At 42.9% G+C, this 14,620-nt stretch overlaps 1 protein-coding gene across 1 annotated transcript; it reads left to right on the forward strand.

The window, feature by feature from the left end:
* Nucleotides 1–711: 711 nt before the first annotated feature.
* Nucleotides 712–14,231, forward strand: LOC121544429 (grainyhead-like protein 3 homolog). The gene is made up of 15 exons (XM_041854368.1): nt 712–848; nt 2,672–2,783; nt 2,896–2,960; nt 3,793–4,069; nt 4,273–4,358; nt 4,595–4,745; nt 5,404–5,515; nt 5,823–5,917; nt 7,026–7,184; nt 7,370–7,448; nt 8,022–8,152; nt 9,280–9,406; nt 9,616–9,701; nt 9,840–9,904; nt 12,626–14,231. Exons 1-15 carry the CDS (start codon nt 832–834, stop codon nt 12,741–12,743), a joined length of 1,680 nt encoding a protein of 559 aa, XP_041710302.1. The 5' UTR covers nt 712–831; the 3' UTR covers nt 12,744–14,231.
* Nucleotides 14,232–14,620: the final 389 nt, after the last annotated feature.

Consider the following 14,620-nt stretch of genomic DNA (forward strand, 5'->3'; position numbering starts at 1 on the left):
TATCTATATTGAAATGCAAAATCCAAACCAGAAAAAATCCTAACCTAATTCTTAAAAATGTAAATCAGCAAATGTTTTTTGTCAACTATTGCAGAAATCCACTTATCCTCATTAAACACATGAAAAGGTGTTTCTTTGTAGGGACTATATTATCATCTTTATTTTGTGCCTCTTGTGGATAATTCAATATGCAATGTAACACATCCTTACAAATCCTACCCAAATATAAAGTATTGAACCACTACTCTCAACTACTCCCATCAAATAGTTTGCCAATAACAATTACAAACACTGATCCCAGCAAATAAGGGCACCAAAACCACCAATTGAAATTTCTCAACAGTGTAGACTCAGAGAGAGAAAATAATGATACTGAATTATCATTACCATTTTAAAGCCTAGTTCCTGCAAAAACTCTTTGGTTTCTCACTCTAAATAAGAAGCATTTCACACCTTGGAGAAGCCAATCTCACTCTTTTCTTCAACGCTTAATGAGATGCGTGAAACACTGCCCAGCATTGTCCTGCTAAGTACCCACAACTCACACCTGGTTTCTCACCAGCACTGAAACAGTTAACCCATCTACACCTGTCCTATCAGGCACCTGTCTCCAGAGCCCTCGGCCAATCAGGTGCGAGTGAGGAAAGCTACCTGTTAGCATGAAATAAATGTGGGGAGCCGGTGTGGACAGGAATCAAACAAGCTCACTCAGCGGGACAAGTCTGCTTTGCTCTGCTAAGACTGACTGACAGCCTTTCACAATCACACACAAACACACTAGAGGAGACTTTACCTAAAGAAACCTGAACTCTGCTGTCTTGGAAAGGAGTCATGACCAAAGAGATTGAGTAAGTTGACAACTTTTTCTGTGACATGCTATGTTTCATGGGGTTCGAGTTGGTGTTTCAGGCTAGAATGTGTTATTTAAGGGAAATGTGTTTGGACTTGTATTAATACATTTGATTGTAAACGCTTTTAACGACACCCAAAGTCACTTTACATACATAAGAAAATCAGCAGGATAAAAATAGTTAAAATCCCACATTAAAATAAGTAAGTATATAAAAATACACTAAACACAAGGACAGGAAGTGAACTAGATAGAGAATAAAAGCTAAGACGATAGAGAATCCGGGTTAGCCTGTGTGAAGAGTTGTGTCTTTAGTGTGGACTTGAATTTGTGTATGGATTGTGAGGTTCTGACATGGAGAGGGAGGGAGTTCCAGAGTTGCACTGCTAAAAGCCCGGTCTCCCATGGAGCGGAGCCTGGTGCGAGGGATGGTGAGGAGGCCAGTGTCAGAGGAGCGCAGTGAACAGGTGGGAGTGTAGGGGTGGAGGAGGTCAGTATGGTATGTGGGCGTCAGTCCATTGAGTGCTTTGTTGGTGAGCATGAGCAATTTGAATGTGATCTTGATGTGAACTGGGAACCAGTGGAGTTGAGGGTGATGTGGTACCAAGGTCTGGTGTGATGCTGAATTTTGATATGTTGAAGTCTGTCCTGTGTTTTGGCGGGGAGTCCGTAGAGAATGGCGTTGCAAAAGTGTACATGAGGGTTTCAACAGTGGGGTCAATGAGAGAGGGTCTGAGTCGTGAGATGTTTTTGAGGTGGAAGAAGGCTGACTTGGTGGTGTTCCGGATGTGGGATTGAAATGACAGAGTGTGGTCAAATATAACACCAAGATTCCTGACTGTGGAGTTGGAGTGGATGGTGCAGCCATTGTCATGTTGAGTTGACCCAGTTTCCTGATGAGGGAGTTGTGGTTCCATGAGCATGATTTCTGTTTTGTCGTCGTTTAGTTTTAAAAACTTGCTCATCCAAGTTTTCATTTCACGGAGACAGTCAACAACAGAGGGGGGATGTAGTGGAGTTCTTTTCTGCTGAGTGCCAGAATAGAAAATGATGCAAGCGTTGACTTGTTTAATCATCTTCTGTTGTACAGTAGTGTGAGTCAGTTAGACTTCCAGAGAGAGGGTGAGAAATCAGGCACTCAGGCCCCCATTCTCTCTCTCTCTACATTGTGTAATGAGACCCCCATGTGAAAGGTGTGTTTTTAGAAAAGTGTGTGTCGGGTTTCTCCATGTTATATTTTACACTCACTCTCTCTCTCTCTCTCTCTCTCTCTCTCTCTCTCTCTCTCTCTCTCTCTCTCTCTCTCTCTCTCTCTCTCTCTCTCGTCCCTCCTCTATGCTGTGAATTTAAAGCCGACTCATGATTTAAACTGGCCTGTCATAGGCTGTGTTGACACTAACCCAGGGGGTACAACACACAATGGGGAAAGAGAAACCGGTATCCCCCGAATGTGTTAGAGGGGCTGGTTAATAACAACGTGTAATGCATTGAATTACATAACAGTGTAGTGGTGAAACTCTAGACCGGGATTCTCTATTGTAACATCGGTATTGGGATTCTCTATTGTAACATCGGTATTGGGATTCTCTATTGTAACATCGGTATTGGGATTCTCTATTGTAACATCGGTATTGGGATTCTCTATTGTAACATCGGTATTGGGATTCTCTATTGTAACATCTGTATTGGGATTCTCTATTGAATTACTAAATCCTTCACTGTAATGCCCCTTTCTGAATGGGAAGCCTACCATTTTGATCTGTAATAAATCTATAATGTAAGTTTATTAATGTGATGTTTCTCCTGGTCTGTTTGCTGCAGGACTCTGGGACTGGTCCTTCAGAACGAGAGCTTCAACTACCAGCGCTACAATAACTACATCATGGACTCCTGGGCCTACACAGACAGCCTACTCACATACGACCAGTGCAAGGTAACTGTGTGTGTGTCTGTGTGTTATACCTCCTGTTTAAGTTCAACTCTGAGTCCTATTTATAGGTATTGTGCTGTATCAATACTCACGGTTGTTGTTTCACTTTTCACAGACACCCAAAGAACAGAAAATGGTTGCATGCAGCCGAGGCAGCAGTATGTACAAGCCATCAGAGAGGTAAGATTGACATCGGAGCAATTGTTAACACTACCAAGAGCATGGACTTGATTGAGATAGCCACCTGTCAATCTAGGGAGAGAGGCAGACACTAAAGGGGTGTGCTTATGGGAACGAGAAGGGGGTAAAGGGATTTTAGGTGGTTGCCGGGTGGTATTAGGAGTTCCCATGTCATGAAGTCAAGCCCATTGACATGGAGTCAAGCGGTAGAGGCAGGGCTTTGGTGAGGTTAGAGTTGGGTGAGCTGGTGGCTAATCCCCATGTCAAACAGAGCCCCAAGGGATTATGGGCTGTGGTACACCTCCTCCTCCTATTCATCATCCTCCTCCCACCCCCGAACAACACTCTGACTCACAAAGGAGGAGAAGCAGTCCCAGCTCTGCCGCTCTCTCACCCTCTCTTTTGTCTGGGTTGAAAAATGGCCGTCGGTGGGGCATGCTGTTGTCCCGTCAAACACAGCAGCCAGTCCAACAGAGAAACTCATATAAGGAGAGAAAACATTTCGGGATTAGGCGGTAAACAGTTCCTGCCCAGCTCTGTTTAGTTCACTTTCAGTAGCACTGTGTGCTCAGTGGACTCTGAGAACTAAACTGGCTTTATTCATGTTTTATTGACTTTGACACATTTTTTGTACAGTCTGTAATTGTGTGCTGCTGTATGTGCTACTGTATAAAAGAGCTGGAGTTTATTTGAAGGAAGGGCAGTACTATTGACAATCAGTGTTTCTCACAAGAGTACATGACAACCCCATTGATTTTATTGAGTGTCAATCAAAGGGGTGGTCAAATTGGGTTGGTCCTGTATCTCAACTCCTCCCCCTCCCCCAATCCAGGACTATGATTGGCTCCTCCCCCGAGCTGGTCTCCCTGGAGACGCCAGCCAACATTATGAAGCTGCTGTCCGAGAACATTTCCTCCAGCCACCCCCAGGAGGCGCTGGAGCTGAACAGCAAGCTTATATCCCTCTGTCCCCCCTCTGTCCCCCAAAACCCTCTCCCCCTCACCACCAGTGCCGACACCTATGACAAGCAGGTCATCAACAACATCTTCGACTCCTTGCTCTCCCAGAAGTGGCCCGCAGAGACAGCCTTCCCTGAGGCCACTACTGAGGTAAGTTTACAGCCCCAAGAAGAGCAGCCATCTTGTTTTTTTGTCTATATCACAACTGGTGTTGTCGTTTGTACATTTTCATCTCTGGCAACGTCTCATCTCCCCTTCACTTCTAGTTGCCCTCCCTCCATCTCTCTCTTTCTTTTTCTCCTTTTCATATTCCATCTTCTCATCACTTTTTTTCTTGTGTTGCCCTGAAACAGGCTCTACCCTACAGCGATCCCTTTGCCGAGCAGCACAGCCCAGTCTACTCTGACTCTTACACCAAATCCCCTCCAGAGAGATACAGGTAGCTATTTGCCCCGGGAATCAGATCAAATTAGAACACCTGTGTGATGACTTCAAAGTCATCATGTCAGCTTGAACACTGAACTACGCCCAGTATCGCTAATGCTTATTAGGCTAAAGATAATTAATATAATTGAGCTGTGTATAACTCATAAAGCAATGGCGGTAAAATTCCAATGGCAAAGCAAAGCATAATGCTGGCCATTAACATTCTTCTCTGTTATTTTCTGTCTCCAGGAATGATTTCCAGTTCATTCTGGGAGCCCCTCAAGCCACCCAGCACAAGTCATCCGAGCTGCCCATGGTTTACCTCAACAAGGGCCAGTTCTACCCCATCTCCCTTCAAGGGGTGGACAGCTCAGCCAGCCTGATCTCCAACAAAGTCAAGGTAAGTCAAGCTTTGATGACATCACCCAATAACATTTCCTTTACCCATAGGATGTTCTGTCTGACACAACCCCAGTGAATGTCTGTTCCTTAGGAATCTCCCGAAAAAAATTATCTTGGTTCTCCATTGTTGACTATCTGAACAAAGTCGTGGTGGATCGGGGTGGGAAACTTGTTCTCTCGCCCTGTGATGAGCTGTTTCGGTTTTGGAGTTCCGCCAGGCTCAGTTCTCGGGCCATTGCATATTTCGACTGGTGTCTGGCGGGGCCAAACCCAATGCATGTCAGCCAGTTAGTCAGGCCCTGAGTCCTTAGTGACTAAGTCAGAAGGAGAACAGGGGGAGAGGTGTGGTGCCAAAGGGCTGGGTGACAACACTCTCTTTTATCAAGTGAAAAGAGAGCACACACACAAGCCCTGCTAATAGCTGGTGATAATGGCAGGAGAGAATTGGGGATTTAAAATGATGAATGCAGGGGCTGATGTCTGAATGAAACGTGCCCAGTTGCGTGCCTTTCTCAAAGTCGACGACACACCCACAAATACGTATAACCTACACAAAATGTACCTTGTCTGATGGCCCTTCTCTCTCTCTCTCTCTCTCTCCCTTTCTTTCTTTCTTTCTTTCTTTCTTTCTTTCTTTTATGGTTCTCTTTCTCCAGACGGTGGTCATGGCGGTGTTTGAGAACGACAAGAGCGCAGAGATCCAGCTGAGGTGCTGGAATCACTGGCACGCACGGCAGCCGACCGTTAAGCAGAGGGTCATTGACATCGGTATGGCACCACAGCTTTGACCGTCTACACACAAACACATGCATAGTATAGAAACAGACAGTGACATGAATTTCCCGTTGTCTTCTCTGAAGAATGTCATGGAGAAATGCCATAGGTCAACATCTACAACAACAAATGCCAATGACTGGAAGATTTTTTTATCAGTTGTTGTTTTTGTTGTTGCTTTTCGTAAGCCTGTGTCTTTTCAGAACAGATAACCGCTTCAATGAAAGACAATCACTATTCCAATCGTTCCAGAAATGTTTTTCTGAACTAAATCAATAATATCTTTCTATTTATCTTCTAGCTGACTACAAAGAGGTCTTCAGTGGCATCAGCCACGTGGAAGAGGTGGCCTTCAACGCTCTGTCCTTCATCTGGAACCCCAATGAGGATGCTAAGGTAAGAGCAGTGAGGAAACTGGAGCAGCAGTGGAAAACACGCACACTGGCACACACACAGATAAAGTCGTAACGCTTGGCGCACCCCTATTATTTACCTAGCCACGCTACCCATTGAGCTGAAATGGGGCGATGAAGGAGCGCTGAGGGTTGGGAGGGGAGGAATCCCTGGCATGTGGCTGCCCCGGTGCGCCTGTCACCACAAGGCAAGAGCGTCACGTCGAGAGCGCTTACTGCAATCTGCTCACTGCCCCCCAGGGCATAGGGGTGGGGCAACAAAACTCACTGCAGGAGAGGGAGAGAAAAAGAGGGAACGAGAAAGAGAGAGAGAAGGGAAAGGACGGGTTGGAAGGAATGAGAGAGAAAAGCTCCTTTTAATTAACACCTGTTGTCACAAGCATCCCTTTCCACTCCAGGCCCCTCACAATAGTCTGTTCAAATCAGTGCCTCTCATATCCTAAAACCTTACCAAGACACAACCAGTGGAAACATTCTAGACTTTTCTGCTATACTGTACGTCTGTACATTTGTCCACATTGGAGGGGGTTGCCAATCCAAAAAGGTGTCATTACACCACGTGTCCATAGACTCCTAGTGTTTGTTTTGTAAAAAATTAATCTGTAGAACAATTGCGAATTGTGTCAACGCTTTATTGATTTTTAAGGTTCCAATTACTGTGCAAGGAGCTTTAACCTTTTACTGCAGTGGGCTAAATCAGGGTCACACAGTGTTTCTTGGTAGTCTTAAACACATTTAAAATGAAACTAAAGTATACACCTCAAACATGGTTATGGGCTTACAAAAAAGAAGACACCTGTACCATGTCAGATATAGAGTGGAAATGTATTCAATGTTGAGTTTGTGTGCCAATATTACACTTTATAGTCATCAGAGAAGACTGAAATATAACAAAACCGTTTGATTTTCTGCTGCTTTTTTTAAATGATGTTTTATGAAATTATAAAGAATATTAATAACATTTCACCCATGAGGCCACTAGGCCATTTGACTGCAGGAAAGCACTACAGGGCAGCAAAACAGTTCTAGAAAGTTCTCCAATTCAACTGTTGTCTGATATCCTGTTAACCCTCTTCTTCTCTCTTCTCCAGGTGTACATTGGCATTAATTCTCTGAGCACAGACTTCTCCTCTCAGAAGGGAGTGAAGGGGCTTCCTCTCAACCTCCAGATCGACACCTATGATTTCAGCACCGGCACCAACCGCCTCATCCACAGAGCGGCCTGCCAGGTCAAAATCTTCTGCGATAAGGTCAGTAAAGATCTCTATCCACAGTGCTAGCTAGGCTAACTCATACATGACATAAAAACGGATTTATTTGTTTTTGTTTGTTTTCAAAGAAATGCACCTGTTGTATGGACGACTCATTAGTTAAATGACGGGTAAAAGTGTCAGAGTAGAGTTGTGACCATGTATGTCTGTATCTTTCTCCTCAGGGTGCAGAGAGGAAGATGAGGGATGAGGAGAGGAAGAGGAGCAAGAGGAGGGTCAAGACAGTCATCGACTCAAGCAACAGTAAGTGTACCTCAGGCTCTTATTACTAAAATAATGACAACCTACATCCACCAACAAACACTAACCCAATGACGGATGTAAACCCAGGGGACATCTTACACCAATACATCATGTTGTGTGTCAGCACATGCAAATAAGTCATTTAATTACAGTTTGGGTATCTTTCATCAATTTGTTTTTATCATGAAGCTTGGCCTTCCCAAGTCCAACTCAACTCCATTACGTGACTGAAAATGTACTTTGATTAGATCAGCAGTGGAACCAGACACTAACCTAAGCAGGAAATAAATCCTGCATTTTCAGTCTGTGTTTGTAATTTAACACCTCATGGGTTTCTAACAAAATTATAATTTTGGGATTTAGTCCCATTTGTATGAATAATGGCCTATTCTTTCTTAAAGAGAAGAATTCAGTATCACAGCTAGTGGTGCATTATAATGTCATGGAGCCAGTTTCCTAGACTCAGGTAAACCCTACTCCTAGACTAAAGAGCCACCCGGAAAACCAGCTCTTTATATCTTAGGCCAGTCTATAATGCCAATTCTAACCCAGTGTGCTCCTCTCCCTCCTCAGCCAACAAGTCAGTAGTGTCCAGCTCAATGGGAAGTGACAGCACCTTCTTCAAAACCCTGGAGGACCACGTCACCAACCCTGTCCTCTTCATCCCAGAGATACACCTCTCCAACATGCAGCGCTGCGGCCTGGTAGGTTCCCCCCATCCCTTATCCACTCTCCCCCCTTATTTTCCTTCCTTTCTTCTCTCTCTCTCTTTCTGGGATTGAGGGATCTTGGAGTTCACCACCACAACAGTGAGTTGAGTCATGTTCCCTGCTATCCCTGGACTGTAGCTCCAGGCTGTGGCGCACAGAGGGGAAAAAAGGGATAGTGTGGGAAAAAATGTTGTGGGAAAAACTGCTGTGGGAAAAGTGGGTTGGGATGGGGAGAGTGTCAGGGAGAGTGAGGAGAGACAGACGCCGAGATCAGACGATCTAATTGGTGGGCCGTTCAGTTTCCTCGACTCGAAACTCGACTCAAGTGTGACTGACACACGGATTAACCTGCGGGGGCTGAGACAAAGACACACACACACACCTGGCATACACACACACACAAGCCCTCCTTTTCAGTGTTGTTGACACAAGCCAGTGGAGGTGGTAAGGGCTGCTGTTCTGACAGGCCTTTAGTTCCCACAGTCTGGGCTTTAAGAAGTGGGGAGGGAGAGAGTGTGTGTGTGTGTGTGCTCAGTCTGCCTAATAAGGTCTGCATGCTAGCCCATTACAGCATTATTTCCCTAGTGTTAATGAACACACACTTACTAGACAGAACATAGAGTGCATACATTTTCACGGCTTTAAGAGAGAAAAGTAAGGTAGAGATGAGACCTAATTTTAGGCTAAAGGGGAAGGGGGTAACTTGCATTTTGGAGGTGGGGGGATTTTCAAGACTTGAGTACCATAAATCATTCCATCTGTCAAAGATAATATGTCTTAGATAACTTTTGTAGAAAAGTTCAACATCTTTAGAGCGGAGAGACATTAACATTATCTCGACTAGTAAAATAGTCTGGAAATGTTCTGTCCTATAATATACAATGTGACTCACTGACAGGTTGTGAAACGAACATCTCTGATCATTTAGATAGACAGGTCTGGAACCTTTTTATCTATCTGCATCTGTTTCACCATTCATGTGCATATCTACAGATTCATGATAATAACATTCCTACTCATGGCTGTTACAACCATACAATGACTGGGATGGGAAATTAAGCAATAAATGATACGGAGGATTTGTACCTAATCATTTTACTTGTCTCCTTTTCTTTGTGTAGGCACCCCCCACAACATTGGAGGAGGTTGAAAAGAGCTCACTGAAGAGACCGTACCCAGATAGACTGGACCAGAGCAGTGGTAGCCCACCACCAAGCAAGCAGGCCAGATGCGAGGAGCAACAGAGAGGTAAAGAAGAATTCTTGAATTGAAAATACAGTGCACTTCCTAAATTGACTGAATTGAAATGGAATTGGCCAAACCCAAGCCTGTTGTACAGATAATACATACAGTATGAGGCAAAGAATAATGAGTGGTCAATATGTAAAACAAAGCAATGCTGTGGTCCTTGTCTGGCACACACACAACCTGAAGTATTCTGTTTTCTTGTTTTGCAGTGCTCCTGTACGTGAGAACAGAGTCAGAGGAAGTGTTTGATGCTCTCATGCTCAGCAGCCCAACCCTGAAAGGCCTAAGACAAACGGTAGGTAGTACATTCATGGTACTTATTCCTTCCTTATTCAACCTTGTGTTGTCATCATCCAAGCATCTCATCCATCAAGCAGGAGAAGATACTGTAGAGTTGACAGTGACACTCATCTTTCGTTTGATCCTTTCTCAGATTTCTGAAAAGTATGGCATGCAACAGGACACCATTGGGAAAATCTACAAGAAATGCAAAAGAGGGTAAGTTAATTTCTAAGCCAAGGCCTTGCATTGATCTGTGTTTTTTATTTATTTATTTTACATCAGGAGGAATAAGTGTTAGCATTAGCTATGCTACATAATTAGCAATAGTATTAGCATGTAACATTAGCAAGATACAGTAAGTTGAAGGGAAATTGTTCGGATTTGATTAAAAGAAAACTCCACCCAAAAACTCTCTTTTGATATTTGTTTCATTTGTCTATTGTTGACATATCCCAAAAAGTTTTGCTTGTCAGCAATCAAGTTTAAGATACACTATATATACAAAAGTATGTGGACACCCCTTCAAATTAGTGGATTAGGCTATTTCAGCCACACCTGTTGCTGACAGGTGTATAAAATCGAGCACACAGCCATACAATCTCCATAGACAAACATTGGCAGTAGAATGGCCATACTGAAGAGCTCAGTGACTTTCAACGTGGTATCGTCATAGGATGCCACCTTTCCAACAAGTCAGTTTGTCAAATTTCTGCCCTGCTAGAGCTGGCCTGGTCAACTGTAAGTGCTGTTATTGTGAAGTGGAAACGTTTAAGAGCAACAATGTCTCAGCCATGAATTGGTAGGCCACACAAGCTCACAGAACGGGACTGCCGAGTGCTGAAGCACGTAGCGCATAAAAATCGTCTGTCCTTGATTGCAACACCTCACTACGAGTTCCAAACTGCCTCTGGAAACGACATCAGCACAATAACTTTTCGTTGGGAGCTTCATGAAATGGGTTTCCATGGCCGAGCAGCCGTGCACAAGCCTAAGATCACCATGCGCAATGCCAAGCATTGGCTTGAGTGATGTAAAGCTCGCTGCCATTGGACTCTGGAGCAGTGGAAACGCGTTCTCTGGTGTGATAAATCATGCTTCACCATCTGGCAGTCCGACGGACGAATCTGGGTTTGGCGGATGCCAGGAGAACGCTACCTGCCCGAATGCATAGTTCCAACTGTAAAGTTTGGTGGAGGATGAATAATGGCCTGGGGTTGTTTTTCATGGTTCGGGCTAGATCCCTTAGTTCCAGTGAAGGGAAATGTTAATGCTACAACGTACAATGACATTCTAGACGATTCTGTGCTTTCAACTTTGTGGCAACAGTTTGGGGAAGACCCTTTCTCTTTCCTGCAAAATGCATCGTACTTGATTGCTGACAAGCAAAACTTGTCAGCTAGGTTGAATCTTGGTTTAATTTTGGTCAGTCTTTCCTCAGTAAGGAAGGCAACTAAAGTTGACAGACCGGCTAGGTGAGCTAGCTAGCTCTGTCTCCTGGAATGTGATAATTGCAGCTCTTCCAAAAAACACAGGACAGAAAGATTTGGATGGATGTGTCACCCTATTCTTTTACTTTACTGTATTTATGTTCCTCTAATCTGATCTACCCGTCCCGTAGGTACACCAAGAAGTGTTGTGGTCTATTTACTTTGTAGAGTGAAAAGAGATAGATACTATGATAGACAAGGGTTTTTTATTGAGGCAGAGGGTGGCACCTTATTGCGCAACAATGTGGAGGCCAGGTGGTTGACATTGAATAGGACTAGCCTTTGAGGAAGATCTGGTATCCCTATTGGCAGCATGTCAACCATGAAATTAAATAATAGTGGCCATTTTGTTTTCAATGCTTGAGCCATAGGCCGTGTCCGAAATCGGTCTTGCCAAATACTTCCTAAAATATCGTACTACATACTATTTAGAATGTACTGTTTAGTAAAAACGAATCAACAAATATCAACATACTAGGCTCACCTATTCTGAGAACCTGTCATCTAATGTGCAGTTGCGTTGATTCCCGCCATTCATTTGGGTACAGCGCGTTATCTCATTATCAGCTGATTATCAGCTGTTGTCAAACACACAAGTTTGGAAAGACCATTCTCTTACTTAATAGTGTACAGCGAGTTATACTAGATGAGAAGCCTAAATGAGTATAGCATCCTGGCATTTAAAACTGCAATATTTAACTTTTTTGGCAACCTGACCAAATTCACATAGAAATTTCACATACTATAAAACATACTATTTTCGCATACCTAAAATGCCTATTATTTAGAACGCAAGTAGGCGTATTTGGACATGGCCATAGTCTTTGGAAAAAAATTATATACTCTTCTAATTTTACAGTGTACATTGAAGTTCTTTACGTTTACTGTATAGATGACATTTCCCTAAGCTTCAGATCCACCACTAAGCAGTAAAGTATGCCTGTAGTATGTGTCTTCACACAATAATTCATATCAATGAAGATGTGTAACTAACATGTTCAGAGGCAGTCATCTGTTGAAGCTGACTAGATGGAGTAGATCGCTGTCACCTAGAATGTCGTGAGGTTATTCTGGCACACTGCCTGAAAGGCTCTAATAACTTTAACTGAAGTTGAGTATGCCCTGGGGGTTTGAATGGAGAACCCAACAGGTTATGTAGCAGTCTCATTCCGCTTATAGTCTTCAATCAGTCCCTTCCCTCCGGGTAGCGTGAGCAGGCTGTTCGCTTGATTATCAACAGAGCTTTACTTACCGTAAAGACAGCTTGCCCTATGGGAAAATTAGTCTGGCCTGATTAATTGTCTGCAGTGTTGAGAGATTTGGAGGCTTCTCACTCTTTTGTTTCGTGACTACAAAATGTATCAGCCAGACAGCAGAAAACAGGTAATTTACATAACATGTAGCCTGGACAAGAGATTAATCTGTTATTTGTCTGTTGTTTATTTTTCAGGATATTCGTCAACATGGATGACAACATTATTGAACACTACAGCAACCATTCGGCATTCCTCATAGAGATCTCTGAAATCATGGGCGGTCAGTTCCAGGTCACTCTCATGGAGTTATGAAGAGAGGGAGAGGACATTTTTGATGTTCGGCCCACCCCATTGCAAGGTGTAGCCAATCAAACTGCCTGCCGATTTCAACCCTTTAAGCATTACTCTGTGAGAGACTATTGGCTAGGCCAAGAGGGCAAAGACCAATGGGGCCAAAGAAGACACAAGCTACACCCACCATCAGTACAACCATCGAACCGACTTCAGACCAAGTGCTTTATAGCGATGCCAGTCACTGCCTTTGTAAATACCATTTAACCCCCTTCTGATTTTTTACTGTGGTATATATTTTATAACAGAGCAATTATGATGAATTATGCTGTAAATATTTAATGTAAATAGAAATTAATGACATATGAGTTGTCTCTTTGAGGAGACATACAGCGATACCATAACCCATTTTCCAAAAGCTATGTATTTCCATTTCATGTATGTTGTCAACTTTTTCAAAGACTGCCATTCTTGCTGCTTGTCATGTACTTATCATTTCTTCCAAGGGATCTCAAGTAATGGGAATGATGCCATTGTGTGGGATTATATATGTTTTTCGCTATATTACAGATGTAGGATCTTACTTTGAGCCAGTTTAGTACAGCAGGAAAATAATCCTGCAGCAACAGGGAATGTGAATTATTATGTGGATTATAATTAATGGACATTTTTGTAGGGGTTGATACATTTTGCGTAGGGGAAAGTCAAGTGAAATCTCAAAGTGGAAATGACTAACTTCAAAAGCCTTTTTAAACCTCAAATACACTATGAGTTTTAAATGTCCTGCATTGCAGGAAAGTTTTCCTGCAACAGGTTGATCAAATTAAGATCCTACATCGGTGTACTTCTCTGACCATTATGTTTGCTATAATGGTACTACCAATAGTATAATGCTGTAGCCTGTTAGTTTCACACCCTAGAATTCTCCCACCAGGGACTTTTTTAGAACCAAAGTCACACATTTCCCACTTCAGCGAGTATTGCCTTCACAAAAACCTGAGTGGCCTTCCTTCGTAAAGGACTGTACACATTTCTATGTTGTATTGTGTAACCACATAATTTTTCCCCTAAGCCACTGTGCCTGAACCACTTGAAGCCTGATCAACCACTGTCAAAATCTTTCAGTTGAGTTTCTTTGTATGTTTTTGCAACATTTCAATGCTCTGGCTATATCCCTGTAATGTATGTTATGATTTTAGCATGGCGATCCTTTTGTATTGATACTCTTCGTTTTTTTTGTTTTTCAAGGAAAATACAAAAAATACAAAAAAAAGATGGGTTGTCTTTAATGGTTTTAGTATGTTAAAGTTGGAAGAGGACATAAGATTCATTAACTTAAACTCAAATCTTACAGAATGATAACATGATAAGAATACCCTAGACCAGAGCAGGCCTATAGCCTATAGCACAGGCACTTTCCAGCTAGCACGTAACGTTCTGAGAACTATGTTTCTTCAAGGTTGGTGAGAGCGTGGTTGTCCTATGGTTATTTTGAATACAACCTTCCCACAAGATTCTGGGAACCATATGTTTCTTATGTGGACATTTCAGTTAGCAGTGTTATTAAAAGTTTTATTGAAACATGTTCTCAGAACGTTATTTAATTACCTTCATATAGCCTATAATTTATTCTCAGAACGATAATAAAACCTCCCAGAAAAACTTTCAGGGAACCATAGTAAAATGTTCTCAGAACCTCACTGCAACCTAAAAATTAACGTTCCCAGAACAGGCGAGATTTTCACTTCTGTTCTCAGAACATTTAAAAAACGTTCAATTTTACCGGTCAGGAAACGTATCACTTCGTTCCCAGAACCAATGGGAAACGAAAAATGTACGTCCTCACAACTTCCAAGGAACCTAATGTGCTAGCTGGGTTAATACCAGTCAGATCGCTC

This window comes from Coregonus clupeaformis, chromosome 29, assembly GCF_020615455.1.
Source record: "Coregonus clupeaformis isolate EN_2021a chromosome 29, ASM2061545v1, whole genome shotgun sequence".
In the NCBI taxonomy this organism is placed as follows: Eukaryota; Metazoa; Chordata; class Actinopteri; order Salmoniformes; family Salmonidae; genus Coregonus; species Coregonus clupeaformis.